Source organism: Harpia harpyja, chromosome 13 (assembly GCF_026419915.1).
Source record: "Harpia harpyja isolate bHarHar1 chromosome 13, bHarHar1 primary haplotype, whole genome shotgun sequence".
NCBI classification, from domain to species: Eukaryota; Metazoa; Chordata; class Aves; order Accipitriformes; family Accipitridae; genus Harpia; species Harpia harpyja.
In genome coordinates this window covers 10,391,723-10,411,956 of record NC_068952.1, presented here as the reverse complement: position 1 = coordinate 10,411,956, position 20,234 = coordinate 10,391,723, and the positions used below count along the sequence as shown (strand labels likewise).

General features: G+C 37.6%; 1 protein-coding gene across 5 annotated transcripts in view; it reads right to left on the bottom strand.

Moving 5' to 3' along the window:
• Positions 1-20,234, bottom strand: part of USH2A (usherin) — a 408,741-nt gene that overhangs the window by 236,253 nt on the left and 152,254 nt on the right. For all 5 annotated transcript variants that reach the window (XM_052805222.1, XM_052805224.1, XM_052805225.1 and 2 more), the window contains exons 25-30: positions 19,801-19,989; positions 19,156-19,286; positions 12,892-13,165; positions 9,907-10,110; positions 9,708-9,788; positions 7,228-7,413 (exon numbers count right to left, since the gene is read on the bottom strand). In XM_052805222.1, coding sequence (XP_052661182.1) covers positions 7,228-7,413; positions 9,708-9,788; positions 9,907-10,110; positions 12,892-13,165; positions 19,156-19,286; positions 19,801-19,989 — 1,065 coding nt within the window. The remainder of the gene's footprint in view (positions 1-7,227; positions 7,414-9,707; positions 9,789-9,906; positions 10,111-12,891; positions 13,166-19,155; positions 19,287-19,800; positions 19,990-20,234) is intronic.

Genomic DNA, 20,234 nt, shown 5'->3' with positions numbered 1-20,234 from the left:
ACTAGTTTCATATGCGGCCTGAAAACTCAGCTCTGATACTGAATGTTAAGATTCCCAAAGTCAGCCACAGAGCTTACCCACATAAATTCCATTTGTTTCACAAGCCAAGTGTATTTTTTGCCAAAGGGACTTTCCCTTCCAGATTTTTTCATTGTTTCCTCCCTATCACTCTAGTTCATAAGGACCTATTTTGAAATACACATATTGCAATTGAAACAACACTTGACCTTATAGATTTACCTTAATTCTTGTTTAAGCTCTTAAAAAAAAATTACCAAATGTCCCCTCCCCAAACCTAAAGACTATTTAGCCAACTTGAATGCCTGAGGTCGTACAGCATCTGTCTAACAAAGTCACTTGTGTGTCGAGATGCATCATTGCCACAGTACACTTAATCACAGTCCACTGACCAGAAAAGGAAGTCCTCAACTGACTTTGTGTTTTTGACAGATTGTAGAAAAAACTGTTTAAGTACATGCGTCTTCCACATATGTATTTCTGGACTGAAAGCCTGTGCACATCAATCTGTCACATACATCTGCATTTTTAAAGCATCTTCTACTGTAAGTATAGTATGAGTTATAAAATTCTGAAGAATTATTGAACAAGAGGGCACCTGTTCCAGCTCTTTGGCTTATAAGAACAAAAAAAGGTTTATTTTAGTTACTGGATTTCTGTGGCTTGGAAGACCCTTTTTTTCCCAACAGAAAAATTTCATAACCAACCATACAAAAGCACCACTGGCCTTGAAGATGCAATTCAGGTTGCAGTGGTTCAAGGAAGCCTGTTATGCTGCCCATAACACAAGGCAACTCTCTGGCTGCTTTAATTTGCTAAAATCTTGGCACAACAGTCCAATTTTGCACCAAGAGTTAATTAACCACAGAGAGCATTGGTCCTTTAATGTCTATCACTATGGTACTCTTGATCCTTCCAGATAACTTTGTCACTTTGTTCATTTTCTGCAGGATGATTAATTTTAAAAGTTTGCAGAGAGAGAAAGACAGTCCGCTAACTTTTTTGCAAACTTTTTTGTCTATAAAAAAACATATTAATAATCCTTTCCATCCTCACAGACATTAAGAAGTTCATTTCTTTTATTAATAAAAGTATTGGTATGTAGCTAAGAGTTGATGTAATTTTGATAAAATGTTCAGGTTTATTTAATCAGACTATTTACATTTCATATGAATAAATTTATACAACAGCATCGGACTGCAAACACAATTCATTTAGGTCTAAACTCAATCAAGTTAGAACCTTAATATTGCAGAATATTAATATAATTTATGTTTTAAAATGCATATATTGAAAAATACGCTGCTAGTCTGCTAAAGCCAGCTGAATGAAAGGACATGCGAACCTGTATTCTGCCACTCTGATTTAGAGTCATTAGGAGCTCAAGAACCACCTGACAACTCACAGAAACCTAATGCGCATAGACAGATCCATTGGCTCCCCTATGTTGCATTAGCTGCTGCCGTCAAACAGGGATCTGAGCAGGGGCTGAGGTGCAGCTTCTGGTATACTCCATCAGCTCCTCCCACCGAGAGAGTGGATATGAGTGAGTGCATATGGGTGAGAGAGACGGAGAGACCAAATCTCCTTAAGACACCCACAGGGACAAAACAGGCCAACAACGAGCATCACAATCCTAATCATTACATGGGTCTCAGTACATGATATCCCTTCATGTGGGGAGGATGCATACAGCTTTCCACATCTCACGCACTGTGGCATGGCACTGTAAAGCGCACACTGTCGTTCTTCTGGCTATGGGAAATATTTAGATGTTTTCTGTCATCTAGCTGTACCTCCGACCAAAGGTTACTTCTACACAATGATGATAAAAAGAAATAATTTACCTGAAAATGACAATCACTCTTGTATTTAAGCGTGGTTCAAGCACCTGTTGAAGCAGCTTTTGAAAACCATATTTTTCAATACAAAGTTTCAGCTTTTTTTACTTTAAATGTTCTGTCAGATTTTAGTTGTAAATAAATAAGCTAAATATACCAAACCTGGCTAGTACAGTATGACTCTTTGTATCTACATGAAAAGTTTTAGAACATTAGATATTTGTCCCAACTTGGAGTAGGGGTTTGGGAGTCCTCCTAGTGCTCTGGCCCTACATATATTTATATCAGTTGGTTTGCAATTCTTTTCTACAAATTTACAAAAGTTTCATTAACTGCAGCATAGGAGTGGTTTGTGTGTAAAATATTTGTGCAAACCAAGAGCTTTCAAGTAATTTCAAGTGCATGAAAGTAATATCTGAGGAATTCATTAACAGTTACAGGTGGCAAACTACCCGGCTGTGGTAAATTGCCCTACATATATCCAAGCACCCCGAAGAAAACAACATTTTCTAAGAGCCACCACAGACAGCAAGGTCTTGTTTCAGGGTCACCCTGTCAACACAGGCACTCCCCGGCCTGTGACGCAGCCACCCTCACCTCCTGGCCTGTGGGGAGCAGCTGGCCCCCGCTGCCGCCAGCTGTTGCCCCAGGCCTTGTGGGGCCCCGAGCGGCACCCTGTGAATCCCAGACCCCGCCAGAGGCGGTGGCCGGGGCGCAGAGCCACAGGCTGCTTTGGCAGCGCCTGCTCAGCCCCGGCAGAGCTCTCCCGGAGAGGGAAAATCTTTCCGCCGGCGGCATTTCTCTGAGCACGGGCGTTTGCCAGTCTGGCAGCGAGCTTCCCCCGGTCATGCGGCCCCACCAGCGAGCCCGGGCCTATCAGTCACGGGCAGGAGGCCCCATCTCCTCTTCTGAGAGACTCCCTAGCTAGAGCGCTTTCAAAGCCGAGGCACAGCCGAGCCACTTTGATTAACCATATTAAATCATTAAATTAACTTTTCCTGAGATATTCATCTGCCGAGCATGGAAGACTAAAAGGTGAAAAGTAATTATAAACACGTGTCAAGGGAAGGAGGGAACGGTGACCGTGTGCATTCAGAGGGGAAGCCGTTGACAACAATTTTCTCATTATCACGTGCGCAGCCACAACTTCAGCGCTTGGCCATTGTGGCAATGACACAGGCAGGATGAACTGCAAAAAACATACAAAATTGAAAGAGAAATCTGTAAGAGGAACACCAGACATCTGTGAATTCTTTTGCAGGATATTTTATTTAAATATTATTTGCAGGTTTCACTAGTGTTCTTCACTGCCCATAATTCGGAGCTGGTAAAATTTAGAGGCTTGTTGATCTCCTGAATTCTACAATGAGCGCGACCTGAATTATTAAATGTTTTTCTCATATTTGCTTGACAAGAGAAGTGTCAGAGGATTGTGATCAGTGGCACAAAATCCAGCTAGAAGCAAGACAGCTGTGGTGTACCCCAGGGGTCATACTGGGGCCAATACTGTTCAACATCTTCCTTAATGACCTTGATGATGGGGGAAGTGTGCACCCTCAGCAAGTTTGTGGATGATACAAAAGGGCCACTAAGATGATAAAGGGACTGGAGCATGTCTTTTATGAGGAAAGGCTGAGAGAGCTGGGACTAATCAGCCCAGAAAAGAGAAGGCTTAGGGTGATCTATCAATATGTATAAATACCTGATGGGAGGGAACAAAGGAGAAGGACTCTTCTCAGTAGTGCCTAGTGACAGGACAAGAGTCAATGGGCACAAATTGAAATACACAAAATTCCACCTGAAAACAAGAAACCACTTTTTTACTGTGAGGGTACTCAAACACTGGAACAGGCTTTCCATAGAGGGGTATCTCCATCTGTGGAGATATTCAAAACTTGACTGGACATGGTCCTGGGAAACCTGCTCCAGCTGACCTTGCTTGAGCTGGGGGGATGGAATAGATGATCTCAAGAGGTCCCTTACAAACCCAATGATCCTGCGATTCTGTGATATTCTGGATTCCAAAGGAAAGTAGAAGCAAAAGCTGCTCAAAACCTGCACTGAAACAATGTGTTCTAAAGCTTCTTTCATTTGTTTAAATACCGATTGTAATTTATATTCCAAATTTTGGTGGCAGCATAGTAATGGCATGTGGAATGCACTGGAATACAAAGTAAAGCAACCCAGCCTTTAGGAAAAAAATTATTTGATGTGATGACCCTGTACTTCCTTTATTACTCTCCTGAGTGTGACTGGCTGTATCCAAAGTGTATCAATGTTTTTACATGTTTCTTTGAAGGCAAGATGGGCTAGCACAGTATTCCCTGAACCCCCAAAATTTACACTCTAACTTTATACTCTCATCCTAGAATACAGATACTGAACATCACGTTGAAATATACTACCTTATCCAATAAACTCCTGGTTCAACAGTCAGAACCTCACTTTAAGGATTTAAATCTGCCAAATATTCCTTTCTTGGATGAAAGGGAAAAAACATTTTGATGTTTTAAAGATTACAAGGGTCAGATTTGAAGGATTTTGGATTCTGAGGAGTCAGAAATAGGCACTTGAGACTGTGGGATTATGCTCATTTCAAGACCTACTCTACCTTACACATTTAGCTCAGCTTTTTTTCTTCTTGACAAGGGTACAACAGGTTCTTCTGAATTTGACACACACAGGACAGCCTTCTGGGAAATAGGTAATGCTATTAATAATTTTTTGTTACTGCGTTCCAGTTATGACTCAGGACCCTACTGCACAGAACAGATCATAGTAATTGTTCAAAAGAATTTACAGTCTGAGTATAAAACAAAACACAACAAGGAAAAAAATAAGATAAAGGGGGTTGTCAATGCCCTCAGATACATTTGCAAGCACCAGATTAAGTAGTGCCTAGGCTTAACAGTGAATAAAAATATGAACGAGGGAGTGGAAAAATACCAGAGTTGCTTCATCAGTGATCCCACTGAGAGCTGTGGTGCTTTCCTCTCTCCTGTTGCATTAGCAAGCCTTGCTGTTGTGCTTACTGTAGCATCTTCTCACGGAATTCAACAAATTAATTTCTAAAGAAATTTCCCTGAAATTAGGGAGAAAATAAGCAAATTTTCCCTTCGCAGCAAACTCAAAGGAAAAGTAAGCAAAGACAGCATCTTCTGGTGGGGTTCTGTGTTTATGTTAAATTTTGATTAACCAGAAAAGATAATTCAGCAGGGAAAGTCACACCTTTTCTTGGGAGTCTCACATTTGTGGGTAACCATTTCCCAATGTCCACAGAGTAGTCCGTCTGTGTAGGCTTCACTGAAATCAATGGGCTGAAGGTAAAATAATTTCAGGATCAGTGATTTAATTTTTCATTTGTCTCAGCTCTGAACTCAGCATGAGGACATGAATTACATATTTCATACAATGTCAAAATTGGAAAATACATAACTAAACTATTAGGCAGCAGTTACAAATAATTAAAGGAAGTGCTTGTTCCACATGCACAAAACTTAATTGGAAAACTTACTGCCTTAGCAAGTTACAGAAGCCAAAAGCATAAATGTATTAAAAAAAAGAAAGGCAATTCTACCACAGACCATTAAGCATGATGGTCCAGATGCAACTTTCAGCTCAGGAATTCCACAAACTACCAGCTGAATTTGTATTAACAAGAAGACTCATCCTATTCTTAGCACATTTCTTAAATTTTCTTCCTAAGCATCTACAATCTGACATTGTCAGAGAGGTCAATGGTTGAATGCAGCCATTCTTAAGTTCACAGGGTCATTTTATTTTGCAGTATTCAACAGCTATCTGTTATAATAGACTAAAGAACTGGGATTCAGTTACTATATCCACTTAATATAAAGGAATGTCTTATTCTTCTGCTTCCTGAAAGATGTATACCGATAACCTCTTACCTGTCCAACCTGGTGTAGACTTTTTCATAACCCTGAATCATGGCACAATGCCAACAAATTAAAACAAAATTTTGGTTCTGACCATCAGCTGTGAATAAGCTATGTAATCCATATGCTTCTACTGTGGTCTTTAATTTCTACTAATATAATTTGTATTGCTTTACAGCATAGATAAACAGTATTCAAATCAACAAGTTCATCAAAGAAATCACAGTAAGAATAGAAAGCCCATGCAGTTTTGGTATTGTAAGCACATTACTCACAAATAGTCAAGAGATTTCAAACTGAAGAAAACAAAATATGTGCATGTTTGCTCTTGAAAATGTATACATACGTTATTTCAGAGAAACAACACAAAACATATATACTTACGTAAAAACACTAAGCACGTATTACCTGGGCTTCAGGAAAGCAGCAATAATATACTGCCTGTGGGCTAAGGCACTTTCTAAAACTGTTATATTGGCCAAAGCTGAGCCAAACCAAAGCATCAGCTTTGGGCATTATCTCGTTAGCACTTTTTTAATTGTTATGAATTATAGAATTAATTTTAGAGAGTATATAAACAAATCTACTGGTCACAATTTGTTACAATGAAAGTAAGATTTAGTCATCACATAACATAATCCAGACTGTTGTCTGTAATATGCTCCCTTCCCAGGCAACTTTGTAGCAGCCAGCAAAGGCAGTCTATTAATAGAGAGCAGAAAGCCAGATCCGCGCTATCCTGCCAGGAAGAGAGGTCCCAAAATGTTCTCTGTGTAGCAGAAAGACAATCCAGCATTTCTTCCTAAAAACATCTGCCTCCCATGGGTAAAATGACCCAGAGTCCAGGAAACATCTCATGTGCAGTGGTTCATACAGCTCCTGTCCACAACCCACAGCTCAACAGTGACCAAACCCCTTAAACCAAAGGCCCCAATTTCCTTTTATTCCATAACAACCCACACCTCCATATCATAGTGGTATCAACCAAAGCATCTGATTAACATAAATGCATGCTAGTTCCCACTGAAATCAGTTAGGTTTATATGATCAAAATTAGGCAAGTATATCAAGTGCTTTCATACATCAGGTCAAATAGTATCTTATGGGACCCACATTTAGAGTTAATTTAGGTGAACTGGATGTAACAACAGGGAAGGAAAAAAAAAATCACATATACTAAGCAAAAACAAGCAAACAAAAAAAGCATTTTCCCCCCAGATCATCAATAGGTTGGGAAGGCATACCTTAAATAAAATTGCTTTTTAGTATTTGTGTTGCATCTTAATTTCTATTGTTCTTTGAAGTCAGTACATTGCTATGTATGTGGATGACACAAATACTACCCTTCCAAACGTTAGCTATGCTGTGTATACACAAAAATAGACAATTAATACTTTACAGCTCCACAAAAGGAGGTATAAGCATCCCGTGTTATTAGATGTACATAAAAAATAGTACTTAACAACATTTACCTGTGAGCATACTAGTGTCAGCAAGCTCAGCACTAGTGATGGGTACATTGGGACCATCCTCTTCATATGCTTTCAAAATGTACTTCTCAATTACACCTATGACCCCAGCAGGTTTGTCCCAGGTGACCTCAATGCTGTAACCATTTATACTGTGAACTCTGGAGGGAGTTGGCACATTTTGTGGAACTGTAGAAGGATAAAATAGAAAATAGAGAAAATGGCAGTTCTAAGGAGACTATTGCCCCTATTCTTCACTTTTAATGGCTGCAGTAAATCAGACTCAACCATTAGCATAAATACAATTTATTAGAGTTGTAACTTTTCAGCATTGATTTAATATGACTGCACATCTTGAGCTATTCAGTTTAAGCTATATTTCAAAACCATCAAAACTCCATCTACATAACATTCCTTCTTGTCTTGTTGTGATTTTCGAAAAACATTTAATGTATCAAACATATTTAAGCATCACTCACAAAGAGAGGAGGTGGATTGTATGTAGCTAACAAGTTCAGGCATTATAATCATACAACTGAATGAAGCAAGACATTATTGCAATAGAAAAAGGGTTGATATTTATCTGTTGGATATCTAAGACACAGAATGCCACAACTATGAAACATTTCTAAAAATCTGCATTCTCATTTACAAAAGTACTTCAAAAAATTTAAGTTCTTCCATTTATTTTCATATTGCCACAATACTATACAACTGTCTCAGGGCAAAGCAGAGATTTGTAAGGCCTTTCTGCAAAATCCTTTGCTTCTGATCATTCCATATTATAAGAAGAAAAAAAGAAAAAAAAAGGAAAATGAGGATGTTTAAAAGAACTGGAAAGCCAAGCTCATATATGCATACAGTTACTAATAATAAAAAAAAAAATTATCCTATTTCCCATAACCTTTAACTATTTATTAGATATTACTATACCAAGTAAAGGTCTGGCCAGTAACAACTTCATCACAGATGACTGCACAAGGGATGAAGAGGAAAGGCCCAAGGAACACTATGGCAGGATGATGGATGATGAGTTTGCTGTAAATGCATGTGGACTCCCTAGCCCTGCTGATGACCATTCGCTCTTCTCACCATCAAATAACCTCTTTTTTTGTGATTTTATTGTTTAGTTTCATTAAATACGAATGCAGCCCTGGTTTTTATAAGAAGGGTGCCAGAATGGAAAGTATAAAAATACCTGGAAGTTGTGATTCTTGTGTAAATAAAGAATGTGATACTCTAGGAAAGCTTCAGTTACTACAGTAATATATTGATTTTATTAGTTCTGAAGTGTATCATAGGGCAAGGTAAGCTACTGTATAGCAGATGGTCTTCTCATAAGGGACATAAAAAAACCAACTCAAAAATAATTAAATAGCGAAATAGCGCAATTATTCTCCAACCCCGGGGAACAGGGACTGCTCAATACTGTGGTCAGCTTGCAAACATAAATTTACGGTAAACCTTATAGTTGTCACACAGTTGATACAAAAATATGCATGTATTTTCTCTCTTCTGGGTGCTACACAAAATAATGACAGTAAGTTGTATAAGAATGCATTTGCAAGTCCAATATTTACACAGGTATCGTATCATTTTTTAAGATCATATATTGAATACCTTGCATCAAAAGAATTCTCTGCATTGATGGAATGCAATTAGGCTTCAATTTACAGAAGAAGGAAAATTGGTTAAATAAAATACGTGAACTGTAAATCTTCAAAAACTTGCTGGCTCAATAAGGTTTGCAAAAACACTGAACAGAAAAAGAAAGGTCCTTTAAGTTTTCTTCATAAAATATATGAAAAATTTGTTCTTTAAGGCTCAGCACGTATTATGTTCCTACTTTGAAACCTCCTCCACAAACCACATGCTGCTTTTCTAGTAAATATTGCCATATTTTCACACACAATCTATGGACTACTTGTTAAAAGAATCCTCATTCAGCAGCACTGAGCAGCATACCCATGCGCAGGTAATGTAAAGAAAAACTTTCACAAGATCCTCTTCTCCCTAGTAACTACAGGGCCTCTTATCTTCCACAGCTTGTGCCTGCTACTCCAGTATCTCCTTTCTCTACACTTGATTTTGTATAACTAAGTTATACATAGGAAAATACAGATTTACTTACTCCAGCAGACTCATGTAACATGAGGTTAGATGTGCGCATATGAACATACCTAGATACATGGCTCTTCCTACTCAATGCAGTTCAATCCTTTCACATTCTTTGCTCTCACATAACTGCATAATCTAATACATAGTTGGAAAAGACCTTGAATCATGTGTGGAAAATACTTGCCTGAACACTTTATAGCTGAAGATAGTAATTAGGTACCCATTCAAAGCATTAAGCAGTTTTGCTCCTTCAGAAACACTGTGCAACTTACACTACTCAAAATTGTTGTGGCAGGATTTTCTCCAATCTGACATTAGATAGTTAATGAAAAATGGGAATAAGTAAGCCTTAAAATTATATTTACCTGATTCTCTTGTACGAACACGGGTCCACACACTAGATACTGATCCTCCTTCATTTGAGGCCACCACACTATAAAGGTATTCTTCAAAGAACATAGAGAAGTATAGAGGAGAAAAAAAAACCAAACACTGAACACTGTAATACATTAATACAGAATGAAATAAAAATGATGTATTTCAGTTAAGGAACCAATGTGTTACCTGTAAATGGTTGTAGACCACTCTCATAAACACTCTGCTCTTTTCCTCGGTATACTAGGATGGAGTCATTTCCCCTGCAGTTAACAGCACTGTCAGTTGATAGGCATCCATCCAGATTGACTCTGACAGCACTGCTGGACACAGATGCCAAGTTAACGACAGCACCTCGTGTAAATTTAACTTCCTTCATGCAACCACCGAAACCTAGCAAACAGTAAGGGATTAGTATCACATAAAGAGCTTCAGTCATTAATTAAGAATAGCTTTTGTTCCTTTCAATTCTATATTTTCAGCATTAAAGACTGTAATGTGAATATGTTGACTTCCAACATGACATTCTGTCCCCACTTTCAAGATACTAAGCTGGTAAAAATTCCTGGTATTCTAGCATTGAGTTCCTGCCTTACTGAACTACACTTTCATTGTTATCAATTCCATCCCACAAGGAAATAGCTTTCTGTTTTCTCTTCTGTCATTTCTCTCTTTAAAATTATTTCCATAAAAGTGAGTCTAAATTTGAAAATCAGCTTTCTGCTGCTTGCTAATATTTTGTTAATATACGCTCTTCCTCAAACTGAGAAGAATATCTAGATTAAAAATATAATTAACTTCAGGAGATCACAGAGGTATATCAGTTTATCCTAATGGGGATATAACTGGTATGCTGTTTACAAACATACTCTAGAAACATAACCCCAAACTGTTCATTTATGAAAAAAAAAAAAAAGTAACTTCATTTTATATTTATTTCTCTATATACTTATATATAGTTCCCTGTGTGTGTGTGTGTGTGTGTGTGTAACATTCCTTTCAACATTACAAATATGTTACGTGAGTTACTGGCAGTAAAAACACCACTACAAAACTCAGGATGCAGCTGTTAAAATGTCTATATACATCTATAACTTAATTTACAAAGAAATTAATAAATTGATACAAAATAGTTCTCAAATCTGAGTAAAGTACAATGATTGGTGTTTAATGTAAACCCAAAAGTAAACAGTAACCAAACTGAAGACTTCAATTCATTGAAAAATTAACTTTGTAAATTAAAAATCAGCCTCTCACCGATCAGTGTTTTTAGCTTTGTGAAAGCATAGCATTTATATCTTATGTACTTTTATTGCCTTTATTACTGAAAGGTGGCAGATCAGAGTAGTGTTTTTACTTAGCCACCCAATTTGAGAATCTAATATCCATACATAGTTCATGCAAAAAGAAAGGGGCGCTGAAGGTGGACACCCATTTTGAATCATCCTCTAAAACACCTTCTCTCTCCACAATGCTAGGAATTTAGACAGACTGCTCCTTAAAATGAATACATAACCTCTCAGGAGGGCATGTGATGGGTCATGCAAAGGCCCACAGACTCTAGCTGAAATTTCTTAAAGTTGTAACTGACATGGAGGTGGGGTGGGAGGAAAATGATATTTATCCCTCATTTGCTGTCAGCAAAACAATATTCCTTTACTCAAAATTAACTACCAAGCAGCCATTAATTGAGAAAACCTTTTGTAAATATTTATTCAACTGGGAAGGTCTCCATATTCTATTATCATACCATTACATCATTATAGTCCTAAATAAAAGTATGTTTCAAAGCTGTAATGCCTAATCTTGCTCATCTAAATCTACATTTAGGAACACAAAAGAATGTTTTTATCTTCAGACACTCTGAATATAAAGTCGCAGCCGCCATCTTATTTTGCTGCATGCTGAGGAGGCTCGGTGAAAAAAATAATGTTTATTGATGTGCCTCAATACGCCATTCAGACATTCACTTTAGATGTTATTTTGCCCTAGATTCTTTGTTCACAGATCTCTTTGCTGCAGGAGTTGCGAATGCATCCACTCAGGAGTCTATACCATCTGCTATGAGGCAACACTGACAGGGTACGACTGGCTAGCTCTTTTGGGCCATAAATATTATGCACACAGAACCTGGAGGAAGATTATAATATATGTGATACTTACAGCTGGAAGAACACTTAAAACAATATTTTTGAGCTGCCTGTGAATGCCACTGCATAGATTTGATTCAAACTATTCTTGGGCTGTGAAATCACAAGGCTTCAATGCAGCTCTGCAGAGCTTACTTGAATGCACGCATCCAATGTGAGCTCATGCATTCAAAGCCACTTACTAGATTCCCCACTAATCACTTACTGACTGCTACTTATTTGCCCACAGTATCTGAAAAATACACCAGGACTGATGAATAGCTTCGGAAGTAATGAAAAAACACACCCAAACCGTAAACAGAGCTAGTTTAATGGACACTTTTTGACTACAATTCATACAGTAGATCCTTCGGGGGAGGCCATTAGTATCAGGCTATAATTAATGCTTCTCTCTTTTCCCTAGAAATTTGACCTGTTCCAGAACAGAAGGGTCATAGCGGTGGCTAAAAACATGACCATCTCCCCTCCTCCTGATAACATGGAAAACATCATGGTAAAGTAGCCAAAATCCAAATTCAGGGTTTTATACTCAATTTTTTAGACCAGAATCAGTATCGCCTAAAAAAGGACTAATAAGCTCTCAACAGTTCTTCCATGTGGCAGCATCCAGCCTCATTACAGAGATTTAAGCTGTTTACTGTCTTCCACTGGTTTTGTATTCCAGATCTGTGAGTGACACAAGTTGATCAAGTGAAACAATTTTATCTGAACTGGCTTTCTCTGATGAAGATTTGAGATCATCTGGTTAGGCATCTCAGATTACCATTTGCTACTCTCCAGTTCCTCTCCTATGAGTTAGATTGCTTTAGATATCACTGGGTTGGAAGAATTTTTATAGCATTACAAAAGGATCAGGACTAAGTAAAGCTAGATGGGTAGAGATAACTGGTAGTTAATGCAACAATGAGTGGGAGGAAAAATTCATGTTACATATTCAAGAATTTACACTACCAGCAACAGAATGTCCACCTTGTGCATGACACCAATTTTTGAAAAACATATGCTCTTCGTGGTGTCACCTTACCTTGTTCTAACCCCAATTCTTTATAAAAATTCTGAATCTCAGATGGGATTCCTCCAACGTAGACGGGTGAGTTTACGTTTAGATGCTGAACACGGGGTTCAAGCATCTGCTCTCTCAGTTCATTCATACTTGCTGAAACTATGGAGCCCTCCTTATTCACGGTGACTTTGTTCCACTTTCCATCGCAATAAGACAGTCCTAACCAGAGATCCACTTGTGTAAAGACAATGCCAGTTTTTAAAAAGATGTTTAATATTCCACTCTTCAGTTCAATCTATATATTTTAAAACAGAAAAAAGATTTTGAAAGAGACATCACATACACAGCAACAACAGACAGTTATTGTTAAAAAATAATCAAGGGAGTCAATGAAGAAGATCAATGAGCAAGACATTTTTATCTTCAGGGTAGCAGAAATTACAATAAAATTGTTTACTCAAAACATTCTAAATACAGTGTATCAGTTAATTCAGAATGTAGGAAAATATATTCTGATTTTTTGACAGTTGACTTTGGTACTAATGTAGCTAAGTAAAAAGAAAAGATAATGAACCAGGACTGTTTTGCTTTTTTTGAGAATGAGAAAACAGTGTTTTATCTATCAATTCATTTTTTAGAAGAATGTAACAATATAATAAGGAAATGAAATGTCAGACCTGATTAAGGTCTTTTTAATTGGCTGGTGAACTCAATTTCAAATTTTTCCAGCATACATTGATTCTGTATTTCATCCTTATTCTTCTAAATCTTGTAAGAAAATAATTGTTTTTGTATGTGCTTTTTGAGATTAATGTGCCAATTCTCCAATAGAAATACATTTTACTTAACTTTTTCACTGCAGAAGTTTCCAAATGCTTTACTACAAGACTCTTTATCCTAACTGAATGGAACACAAGTGGGCTGAGACTGTAAATTGTCAGGTATAGAGCACTAAACACTTAGGTGATGAACTGGTGGTTGAAAATTATCGATACGTTCACAAAAAGGCATTACTGTTTCCATGCCAAAATCTTATTAAGTGAAATAAAAACTACAGATTTAATATAAATGCTTATCACCAGTATTGACAAACTGACACATTTAGGTTACTGATAATATTAATATTGCAGTATTTGTAATTGGATAGTATTTCCTTAACAGGGACCCCTACTGAAGAAAGAACTCACTACTTGAGGTATCAGGGGCAATACACATCCTAGTTCAGAGTGCACACCGACTGCTTGCTCATGAGACAGAGGGGTTTTGTTTATTTGTTTCTTTGGGACCACAACTTTTCCTGCTTCCATAAGTTCATAGCCCTTCGTAGCTAAGGACTCTACAATACAAGTGAAGGACAGATCATTGCACCAATGTTGATGAGTATAGCTTGAAAAAGCAGTCCTTTGGACAAGTCACCATTTTTCTTCACTGATGAGAATTAATACCAGCACACTGTGCTGGTGTGAAGAAAGCATTTCAGCTGCATGACTACAATAGTATGCCAGCAAGTCTGCCAGACCTGGAAGCTGGACAGAGGGCATGGTGTTTGACATGAGGTCACTACTCAGCACATCCCTCTTCCAATTTACTCATCTTGGCATAGTCTTAAAGCAGGCAGTGAATGATGCTTGTGCTTTTTGTGTTGACCTGAACTGACATTTAGAATGCCCAAGTGCAGCTAAAGATAGGGGACCACTGTTCACTTTGAACTGTTCCGCATGGTGAAGAGAAAAAAAAGCAAAGTCCTGCATAGATCTAGCATCTCTCTGGTACTGAACATAGGTTCAGAAAAACAACAGATAAATTGTTTGCTCTGGAAAAAATTCTGAGACCACTTTAAAAAGAATGCTTGATTGTTAATCTGTCCTTGGAAAATATATTATTACTTTACCAAAAATGCATGAAGATCATCTTATTCTGTCAGACATCTCAGTTACCATCTCTCAACAGAACAAGAGCATTATATCACAGCTCTAAACCTGAGCAGGTTCTCAGTTTAATGCTTAAAAGCATACTTGCTTTTCAGAATTTGGGGTACAAATATTAAGCACCACTGCAATATTTTATTAATACTGTTCTCTATGCACACAATCTTATTTTGGTATACCTGAGCATGTAAGTAAGGTTGGAATTAGGAAAGCCAAAGCTTAGCCTGAATCTAGAAAACATGTGGGGCAAGAATAGCTTCTACAGGCCCACTGGCAGGTTGTAGAATCTCTCTGAGATTGATACAGGGACCGATTCTGATTAAAAAAGTTATTAATGACCTGGGCAATAGGATGGGGTATACTGTCAGCAAGTTTGCTGTTGATAGCAAAGGGGGCTGCCACTGGTATTCTAGACAGAAAGCAGCTTTGAAGAAAAGGACTGAGGGTCAAGATGGACTGCAAATTGAACACTGGTCAGCAATGTACCCTTGAAATGAAGGCCAACATGCACTGGGCTGTATTAGAAATAAGGTAGGCAGTGGGTCCAAGAAGATGATTCTTCCCCTCGATTCATCACATATAAGACCCTATCGGGTCTACTGTATTCAGTTGTAGGTACTCCAGTATATGAAAGATACTGGTACACCAGAGTGAATCCAGTGGAGGGGCACCAAGTTGATCAGGGGTTGTAGTACATAACATATGAGTTGAAGCTGAGACAACAGGGTTTGTTGAATCTTAAGAGTAAGCATGAAGAAAACTTAAATTTTCAACTACCTTATGGGAGGATATAGAGAAGACAGACCCAGACTCTTCTCAGAGGTGCATAGTGAAAGGATGAGAGGCAAAAGACAAGTTGTAATGAGAGAAATCACAGTTAGATATCAGGATTTTTTTTTTTTTCTATAATGAGGATGGTCAAAGATTGGAACAGGCTGTAGAATTTGAGCAGCTGTGGACTGTCCATCTGTAAAGAGATGCACAATATGCAAACAGAAAATGCCTGGAGCAACCTTCTCAAAGTTAAGTTGGTCCTGCTTTTAGCAGAGATTTGGAATAAATTACTTCAAAAGGTCCCTTCAACTTAAATTATTTTGAGCTTCTGTATTTCCATGTCTGCAGGGACCAGTCCCTACCTCACCCAATCTGCTTATAAATATATGATTTTGAAGATGAAAGGAATATCCAGCCATAGCTCTCAGAAACAAAACTCAGATAGGATAGGGGCTGCATTAGAGGCTGAATGAGACTTTGTTAATCCTGCCATCCAAAATGGTCTCAATCAGTGTAGAGCTGCAAGAGTGGTTATGGCTTCATCTCCTTTGAACTGGGAAGTCTTCCTGAGATTCAGGAAAATCAGCAGAGACAAGCAATGGACTTCAAAGAACTTGGCAATGACAGTCAGTCTGTGAGCCCTTTGAAAGAAAAATACATGGTAGTGATGCTGATGCTGAACCAGTCTTTCCAGTTCAAAATCAATAAGGTTAAAGAGATGTTCTGTACTGGTACTAGCCCTGTTCAGACCTGCAAGCCAGAGGGAAGAGGCCCAAACATAGACAATGCCTTCCTCAGAATCAGTCACTCTTTAATGGAAAGGGAATAGGAATCTCTTCCTGATGACAGAGAGAAATCACTGGTGACCAATAGGAATATCACCTTCACAAGACCCACGTGAGTAACAGTCACTTCTTTGCTAATAAAAAGATTTCCACTTTGAGTTCTCAAAATGCTTATTTCACACCCCTCCTTAGTTCCATCACAGGTGATACTTTCATCTTGGACACTGGTTATTTTACTTCATACAGCTATTCAAAAGTGCAATTCTTTTGAAAAAGTTCCTGCAGGACTTTTTTCTTACTTTGCAGCTTTGCAGAAGCAAATCATCAGCTACGTCTTGGGAGCTGGTGCCACTGTTGCATGTAAGATGGCAGTGCTTAGGTTTTTGCTGCTGTTGAAGTGGTCAGCATCAAAATCAGTAATGCAAACTCTACCAGCAGTCACAGTACCTTCTTTCAATCACAAACTCATGAGGAAACACAAGCCGGAGTGAGAGCTAGAGATTCATACTAGTTTATCTGGTCACACTTGGCTCATAATTATTATGCCTGGATCGAAAGAGAATCAGACTGACCTCTCTGGCTTGAGTTAATCCTCAGGGCATGGAAGTCATAGAAGAAGTGACCTTTACATACAGCACCTTTCTAAGACATAATTTTGTCTTGGGCAGAAGACAAGACAGAGTCTTTGGCTGTTTGGTAGCAGGCCAGCCGTGTGTCTAGCTACAGTCATTCCAAAACTATAAAGCTAATAAGAGAGCTGTGACCTATGCAAAGGCAAGGGTCACGGAATACCATCTTACACTGGCATTCAGGATAAGTGGTATGGCTTATAATCTGTTTTGCAGTGCAAGTGTCTCCTGACCAAAGCTCCTAACAAAGACATCGTAGCTCATGCGCAACATGCTACACACCTCATTTTCACTTTCTATTAACCTTTTTTTGTGAGCTCAAGTGTACGGAAAAACCTTCTGTCATCATTATGTATGTGTAGAACACAAAGCTGCAAGGGTTGGAAAAGCATACATATACTCATCCTCTCTGAATATCCTCATCTTAAGGCTACGGAGATGTTGAGGTCAGGAGTAAAGTGAGATTAAAAAAATTTTACTTGACTTAGGACAAATGCTAAGAAAATTATCTAATCACAGTTTTCAGTGCTAAAAATAATATAAATATAAAACTGCCAAAAATCTGGAAGTATGAGTAGAGAAGGAAAGTGTTTTGTCTCACTACTTTGTGCTTTTGACTGCACTTCCAATTTAGCAAGTCCCCTTTTTCCTTTATAGTCAGAAGCTATTTTCTCATATTTGTTAGTCTTTCACAGAGCAATAGAAAGGAAACAAGAATCACACAGCACAAGAATCTCCAGAAGAATCCAAGCCCCATGTTTGTCCCTGTGAATAGCATTCACATAAATAGTGTCCCTGTACTGTGAATTACACACATATAAGTCTTTTTAGGGTGGGACAGTAGCGTGTGTATAGCATCTCACGAACTTGGTTATTACTTGAGGGCAAAACTAAAGTAATAACATGTAATTAGCAAGATTTGTTACTGGAACTCATTATAATTTTTGAACTAAGGCTGCTTGAAAAAGAGGAAGCAGTCAGGTCAAGCAGAATTCAAAATCCAGGAAAAAATTATCTGCTGGAAAAGTCAGTAATATAAAAAGTAAATATAGAGCAAGTTATAGTTGACCTGAAAAGGAGAAAAATATATTTATACATTTTAGGTCACAAGTTTAAAAGAAAAAGGCACATTAGATATAATGCCATGCAATAAAACAGGCTGTGACATGACAGCCATTAGCAAAACAGCTGCATTATAATAAATAAATGAAATTCAATAAAAATGCAGAAAGAGCAGATTAGGTCATAAAAAGTAACAATACCCTCAAAAAATCTCTAAATGTAAATGATTACTTCTTGGACCAACTAAAAAGATATATTACTTTCAGTGTAATACCTACTAGCTGGTGCAAGTAGTAACTACAGTTGACCCACTAAGTAATGATGACCACAGCCTAATTACATTCAAAATCCTTGGGGGAAGAAACAGATGAAATTCCAGAGTCATGTAACTAATAAAAAAATTTGAAAAACTGCAACATATTCAGTTTTAAACAAAATCCTGGAAAAGATGGAATCGCCAGTACTTCTGAGCATATAACAGTCTTATTTAACAGACACCAAAAAGAAAGTTCATAGGCATTATCTCACAAATTTGCCTAATACAGGATTTATGCAGCCTCCTCTACAGTGTTGGGAAAACAGTCATAGGGATGAGATGGGATTAAGCTGGACTACTAATTTCTGTCCTTATGTTTCAAGTCAAAATGAAGAAAACGTATTGATTATAAAAAATACATATACCTTAAAGAGAAAGCTTTATTAGGATACCAGACAACTTCCATCATGAGCTTTCTGATTTACAATTCAATTGATTTTGTTCTAGTATGAGAACCGGGAAATTCGGTAACCCTATACTTTCCCAGGAATGAAGTGAAAGCTTTTAACACACGTCTTCTATTCTCTTTTCTAATCACTTCTAATCCAGCAAAGAGAATAATTCTGATTTTCATATATTGATATCTTCCTTATTTATGATATAAAGGTAACTTATTCTGAGCATTTGTTGGAGTCTTTGCTCCCCTTACACTTTGCTATGCACAGCATTTCAAAACAAATATAACACAAAAATAACTTATGGTTTGAAATTTCTTTAAGTGCTGGACATATCTTAGTAGACAAAACTCACAGGTCATATCTGAATATAGTTATTTGTATTTCTGAACTTACTGCAAGATAATCTGGGCCATCTTTGTTGTATACAAAGAAAAGCAATCCATTCAGTTGATCTGTTTTAAATTTGAATGAGATCTCAAATTCCAGTCCACCACTGAAAACATCTGAATGCAGTTCCAAGAACCCTTGAAAGAAAGTGAATACATATATAAGTTAGTCAAATACATAAATAAATAGGTTCAAGAAACCAAAAGCAAAAATCTAGGTGCTACTTTCTACTTCGACATGAAGAACTCAGAGGTTTCAGGATTCAGGTTTACAAATTTATCACTCGGCTTTGTAAGGGACAGTTATCCATAATATACTGCAACAAACCAAACTGGTGCAATTTCCTAAATTTTGTTACCTGGCATTTTTTTGATACATTATAGGAATCTGTGTCTCTTCAAAAGTAAAACTTCACCTTTCACATGCATATCAATCTGCACGCAGTTAACAGCAGCACTACCTGTCTATGAATGCAATTCTTCTTTCATGTGGTAGTCTTCTGTAAACCCAGAAACCAAATTTTAAACCATTCAAAAATAATCCTATATAACTAAAACTGCTTTGAAAAGCAGATCACTGCAATACTTTTGATATGATCACCTTTTATATCTTAAGAACATACTTGGCTAGTGCGATAGTACAGCAACCTACCTTTGCCAAGAAAATGTGCTCCTTCTGAGAGGACAATGGGGCATCCTTCCCAAATATGATAGATGTTGTTTTGCTCTTCAGCATCCTGCCAGTTCAAAGATTCCCAGTTTTCATAGGGAGTATGCACTTTTTTCAAAAATATGTCACTGAGACACCCTACAAATCCTTTCTGGACTATCATCTTCATCCCTGCAAAAAAAGGAAAATAATTTTTTTAAGCCAATCACCTGCAACTAAACACAGGGATTAATTTATATGTTTTATACATGCTCACCCTATCATATATGTGCATGTGTGCATTGCTAACCAGCCATCAATCACTTCATAAAGCTGGTCTCTAAGCTAAATCCAGATTTCTGAATGCGTATAGTCACTAAAGACAGCAGCTACTGCTATGTAGCTAGAGAATATTAAACTTTTTGAGATTTTGCATA